We start from the raw sequence: 6,704 nt of genomic DNA, 5'->3' as shown, positions 1-6,704 counted from the left end.
TTCCAGGGACGGGGGAGCCCGGTGGGCTGCCGTCTATGGGGTCGCACAGAGTAGGGCACCACTGAAGCGACTTAGCAGTAGCAGTATATATATATACATCTCAGGTTAAAAGCAAACCTAATAAACGTTTAAGAAATAAATCTTACAAGTAGAAGGTGTAGGGAAAGTCCCTTTAGCCACAGTGTTGTGTAGTCGGGTAGAGAGACAGATTTGTAAATCCTGGAGCAAGGTTCTACCTACCAGAGGCCGCTGGTGTGCAGAGACCCCCGGGTAAGCCACCGTCACCATGTCTGACCAGGAAGCAAAACCTTCCATCGAAGACTTCGGGAATAAGGAGGAAGGAGAATATATTAAAGTCAACGAACAGGATAGCAGTGAGATTCACTTCAAAGTGAAAATGACGATGCATCTCAAGACACTCAATCATACCGTCAAAGACAGGGAGTTCCCATGATTTCACTCAGGTTTCTCTTTGAAGGTCAGAGAATTGCCGATAATCACACTCCAAAAGAACTGGGAACGGAGGATGATGCGATTGAAGTTTATCAGGAATAAACAGGGGGTTGTTCAACGGTTTAGATACTCTTTTTATTTTTTTTTTTCTTTCCCCTTAATCCTTTTTTATTTTTTAAAATAGTTCTTTTGTAATGTGGTGTTCAAAACAGAATCGAAAACTGGCACCCTATCTCTTTAAAACATCTGGTAATTTGAATTCGAGTGCCCATTATTCATTACTGTTTCTTTTAATTATGCTGATTTTTTGTGACCAAACCTCAGCCCCCTTCACATCACTCTTTCCTTTTTAAAATTACATATGTGCATAGAGAGGCTGTCTTTTCCAGGACTGCATTTGCAGGCTTGTGATAAATAAGATCAGCTAATGCTAGTGTTCCTTATGACTTTCCAATTGGCTCTGAAGTTCTAGCATATGATTGCTTCATTCCTGGAGATGGATGTTTTTTGAAAAACAGAACTGTGGAAAAATGACCTTTCCTTAATTTGAAGCTACTTTTAAAATCTGAGGGTCTGGACCAAAAGAAGAGGAATACCCAGTTGGAGTCACATGACAGAGGTGTTGAGAATAATGACTAACTCCAAAGATGGCTTCATTGAGGAGAAACCATTTTATGATGAAAGAAAAATCTTGTCAGAAGATCCCAGAAAAGATCTAATTTTCGTTAGCGGTTAAAGTTATTCATGCAGAAGTGTATACAACAGAACGCTGCTCTTTTTGACTTTATTTGTACTTTTTGGTCTGGGATATGGGTTTTAAATGGACATTGTATTAGTGTCATTAATATAAACAAAATATTTGTAAAAAAAATCTTACAAGTATTATTTATATGCCATGGAATTAAAGCCCAAGATACATAAAAGAAAAATATTATATTAAATTCCGTCTTTTTGTCTAAAAGGGGAGGACCAGATTATGTCTTATTCTATCCCTAAGAATGAGGAAGCAGCAGTTTCCAACCTGAAACCAAATTAATAGCCTGTGGTTTCTGAAATAAATTATCCCCAAAGGGCATCAGATATCCCAGACCAGGAAACCAGGAGCACTCTTGGGTTTTAAGTGATATAAAGTCAGATCTATGCAAATATGTGGTCATTTGTGAAAAAGAAGCATCCATAAACTCCTTTCCCAGGGGCACTTGGTCCTGGAAATATAGGGCTGTTAGGAGCCTGGGGGAAACTGAGGTACCAACTGTTTCCAGCAGCCATATTGTAACAAGCTATTGTTGCCACATAAAACTTCACATTATTTCTAAGAGCAGACATACCACTCCTGGCCTGGCCCACATCCAATTTGGGTAATTGCATTTTGTCATCTTTTGGGTCTCTCTGGCACTTTCAATTAGCCATAATTTATATTCTTTCCAGTTTACAATTGAAACTGCCTTGTATTGCAGCTGTGGGGTTACACAGAGAAGGCAGCTAAATTAACAAACAGCCGGTACATTATTGCTGTTTTTCAGTTCTCTTTTGCCTTACATTTCTATGACGTGCTAAAGTTCAGGGATTATTAGTGCCATTTTATAAGAGAGACCATTCAAGCTCCAAAGTAATTTACATCCATGAGGAGTTGGAGTACAAAGTGAAAAATAAATTCCCATTTGGGTATATGCCTATACCTTAGAACTGAAAAAAGGAAATAACAAATCTTTTCTAAAAGATAATGAATCACTTCAATACATTAATAAACAGGGGTATAATGGTCTTCTTTCCTCTGCTTCTTTTTTTTTAAAAAAAGTATTTATTAAGTTTCCACTTGTACTGAGTATTGTTCCAGGTGTTGAAGTTCAGAGGTAAACAGTGGATGGCTTTTCTCAGATCCTTAGAATACACCAATGCCTGGTTAGCTCATTTGATATTCACAAGAGCTTTATGAAGTGTACACTAATGTTTGTCCTATCTTACATGTGAGGAACTGAGGCAAAGTGTTAATAACTTTCCAGAGGATACAGTGACAATCAAAGCTTCAAACCTCAGCTATTTGATGCCAATACGTGTGCTCTCCATCACTGTAATAATCTCTTCCATGCACAGAATATTCCTGGACTTTACTATTATATATTGGAAGATGGACAGTAAACAAACAAATAAGCAAGAGAACTCTCTGAGTGATCAAATACGAGTGTTGTGAAGAGAATTAAAATATTCTGACTAGGTAGAGTCATGAGGTATTGCTTAAGCTAGGTGATAAAAAGGCTTTTCTATTTATATGGGGAGATCTGGAACAGAAAAGGAGCCAGGTAAGCAAATATGAAGAAAACAGTGTTGGAAATAGAAAGAAGAGCCGGTGCCAGGACCCTGGCATGTTTGCAGAATCAGAATCAGCCCAAAATGGCTGGAGCTCATAGATTAAGTTTGGCTGGAGACAGACAGGCACAGGATTACATAGGACCTAAACAGTGTAACATATTTAGCTTTTGTTTTACTTGCGCTTTTGAAGGTTTTAAGTAGATAAATGATTAAGTATTCTATTTTAAAAGATTATTCTAAAGGGAGGATCTGTTTAAGGTGTGGGCAAGAGTGGAAGAGAAATAATGCAGTGTCCCAGGTAAGAGATGATTGTTAGCTGGACTAGGGCATATTTAGAGATTAGAGGAAAAAGGGATGGATTTAGAATATGTTTTGTTGACTTTGCTGATGGATATTGGAGGGGAGCAAGTAACAGAAAGAGAAGACTCAAAAAAAGAAAATAACAGTTTATTAGTTAAACCTAAATATTTCACTGAAGGATTTTGGTGGTTTCTTCTGAGAATTCTTAGCTGGGATAAAAAAGATGATGAAATGATATTTAAATTTTATTTCCTTAATTTTCATTAACCAAGTCAGTAGTGAAAGTCACTCATTCATGTCCAGCTCTTTGCAACCTTATGTGCTAGAGCCTGTCAGGCTCCTCTGTCCATGGAATACTTCAGGCAAGAATACTGGAGTGGGTTGCCATTCCCTTCTCCAGGGGATCTGCCCCACCCAGGGATGGAACCCAGGTCTCTTGCATTGTAGGAAGCTACTTTACCATCTGAGCCACTAGATAAAATAAATAAATTTGCCTTTATTTTAAGAAATGATTTAAGGTACATATGAGCACTGTTAGCCTTGTTTGAATTATTTATCAATGTGTGTAAAATGGATTTATGATTTTACAAAATTGGATAGAAATCTGTTCATTTAAGATCACTACCTATTATCATCATGTAAAGTGATATTCAGAAGAGGGTCTTGTACATGTTATTTTGGTGTATAACATACAAAGTTAAATACAAATAAGGCCCTATTTACAGCAAATGAATAGGATATCAAATTATCATGTTGAACTCACATCTTAATGGAAGACATTTTGTTTTTTTAAATGAAAGTGTGAGAGGATCTATGGTGGTTCTTAAATTGTGTCAATTGTGTGAATTAAAAAAAAAAAATGCCTAACATGATTTAAAGTGGATGTATTTTACAGAAAACTGTTTAAGGATTTTAGAAAAACTGAAAGTATTTTCCATAAAATGTAATGGGACCTGAGATAACATTAATACATTTGATTACTAAAACAAACTATGGAGAGATTGCGTGTTTTCTTTTTTTAATATACAATGCATCCTCTTAGGTTTGAGCTGATGTTTTGACAGACTGTCTGTCTACAGTCCATTTTCCAGCATAATTGCACATTAAAAAAAAAAAGTCTGATCTCAAAGGGTTTTTATTAATTTCGGGTGCCAAAGAAATTGGAGGAAGGCTACATCGGTGTACAATGGTAGGGCAGTTGTAGTATTAGATATCTATAGATGATCTATGGTAAATTTCAATTTTTTGCCATTCTTTCCTGGGTTCCAAAGTTACAAGAGGAGGATTTCCGCCTGGATATCACACAGGCTTACCCAGACTGGCTAAATTGCAAATGACTTAGTTCTTGCATTTCCTAGTCCGGTTGATGAATTTGTCATTCACTTGGTTCTCCAAGCTCCTATGTTGAAAGCTGCTCCTAGTAGTTTAATAACCCTACACTCAATCTTTTACTAAATCTGATTAAGTTAACCTTTCAAACACCTCTCCAGTTCCCTCCCCTACCTCCACCCTTTACTATCACTACCATATATCTCCTTCCTCCATCTCTAGGCTGGATTTTTGCAGTAGTTCTCCAGTTCCTCCCTTCTGGCTCTTCCCCATTCCTTTTGCCTTTTGACCTCTCCAACTCAGCATCTGTGCTGGTACCAGTTATCTCAAAAAGAAATTTAACTACTCTTTTAAAACATTTACCTCTCCCCTCATGACCCTCAAATTAAATCTACACCCCTTAACGTGGTAACATCCCTTATGAAATGGCCTTACCTGGTTTTACCACTATTGTCCATCTTTCAAATTTCCTGACAGAATCTTAACCATCTCCCAAGGCTCATCTCTAGTACCAAATCTCTTTCACATTCCTGAGATTTTTAGTATCTTTACTCAGCTTGCTTGAATAGTTTCTGCTCTCTTCTCACTTGAATATATTTATCCCAAAGCTGGATTTTCATTTGTTTTCTGTATGAAAATCTCTTTAAGAGTCTCAAAAATACAAGCAAAATTTATAAGGAAAAGGGCTTCTCAGCCAATGCAGGGGACATAAGAGACACGGGCTTGATCCCTGGATTGGGAAGGTTCCCTGAAGGAGGGGATGGCAACCCACTCCAGTATTCTTGCCTGGAGAATCCCATGGACAGAGGAGCCGGGCAGGCTACAGTCCATAGGGTTGCAGAGTCAGACACGACTTAAGTGACTTAGCACGCACGCATAAGGAAAAAACCCAGGTAGGGAAGCCAGTACAATCACAATTCCTCCAGATTTCTGTTTCTCGAGTTTCTTTTTGTTTTCCCCTCTCAATTCATACCTAACATTTCTCAGATTTTTGTTGGAGTAGATGCTAGTAGCACTATTAACTCTAGTTTCTCCACATCTTTGATAACATTTTCAATTTTTTGAAGAGATTTTGTTAGGGCATTATGGCCGTAATCTGATTCAGTAAGTCTGGGTTTAAAGAAACACATCTGTTTTTTTCTTTGCTATTAGAGTTGAGAGCAAAAGTGCAAAAGCATAAAATTTAGGCATAGAAACTGGAACTCTTTCTTGGCTGTTGCTACATCACAGTCACTAATGCTTAGGGCTTGACCAAAACGTCTTTTCACTCCTTAAAAGCCTCTTTGTCCCAAATTTTGTCTAGAACATCTCGTTCCTAAGATACATCTCTTCCATTCCCATTTCTTTTCCTTTTTTACCCTGAGGGTCATTTACAATCACAACTCCTTCACTGTTTTGTTTTGTTTCCTTTCCAGGGACCAGTTTGAACCAGGAACCTCTGGAAAGAAATGAGTCCTAAATGGATGCTAACATTTCCCTCCGTTAGTATACCAGACACTACTGTCTCCCTCTGCTTGATGAAAGATAAAGATTTCTTAGTGGGTATTTTTTGGGTGGGGTATTAAAATTTGGGTCTCAGAATATATGATAAATGCTAAAGATATTGCAATATTTAAATGATAGGGTGGACGGAGATAGATGACAGATTGTTTTTCAGTCTAATGGCTTAAAATATGCAGAGTACAAGCTTTTAAATTTTAGTGTAATTAATTGCTACAGTTGTATAATTGCTTGTCATCTCAGTTTTTGTCCTAATATGAATATTTTTTTTTCCTTCTCTGAAATCTCTCACTTGAGGGAGAATAGAATCCAACAAGTGTACTGCAAACAATACACTAAAATTATGTGCATATGGAATCATAGCATATATAGAAAAAATCCTTTTGAAAACTATATAATACTATCATCATTTAATCTAGACCTTTTATTTTTACTCATGAAGGAATCAAATCTGGGAAATAAGATGACTTTCTAAAGAGTACACAAAGACCATTCTCTTAGTTACTAAGCATACTGACCCTGAGCCCATTCCCTTTTCTTTCATATCCAAAAGCTTTAATACTTCTTAAAGTCTTAGCAAAAATTTTCCATGTTCCTGTATTTGTTTGTTCTTCTGCAATCATCTTCTAAACCACTGGCCTTGAACTTACGTAGAGTACAGAAAAGGTCATCTGAGGTGGCACAGTGGGAATGATCCAGAACAGATCTCATCCTCTAAATCTGACTTGTGTTTATGACTATTAGTTCTCAGGTTTTGATGGGCACTGTCATATAAAAGCTAAGCAAGCAGGAGATGAGACCTGAGATGCTAG

At 37.2% G+C, this 6,704-nt stretch overlaps 1 protein-coding gene across 1 annotated transcript; it reads left to right on the top strand.

Moving 5' to 3' along the window:
• The first annotated feature begins 286 nt into the window (after nt 1-286).
• On the top strand, nt 287-555 carry LOC138089888 (small ubiquitin-related modifier 1-like). Its single transcript, XM_068985459.1, has 2 exons — nt 287-430; nt 484-555. Exons 1-2 carry the CDS (start codon nt 287-289, stop codon nt 553-555), a joined length of 216 nt encoding a protein of 71 aa, XP_068841560.1.
• The last annotated feature ends 6,149 nt before the right edge of the window (nt 556-6,704 follow it).

This window comes from Capricornis sumatraensis, chromosome 13, assembly GCF_032405125.1.
Source record: "Capricornis sumatraensis isolate serow.1 chromosome 13, serow.2, whole genome shotgun sequence".
Lineage (NCBI taxonomy): Eukaryota > Metazoa > Chordata > Mammalia > Artiodactyla > Bovidae > Capricornis > Capricornis sumatraensis.
Note: the sequence above shows the minus strand (reverse complement) of the source record. Positions and strands in the feature narration are given on the sequence as shown.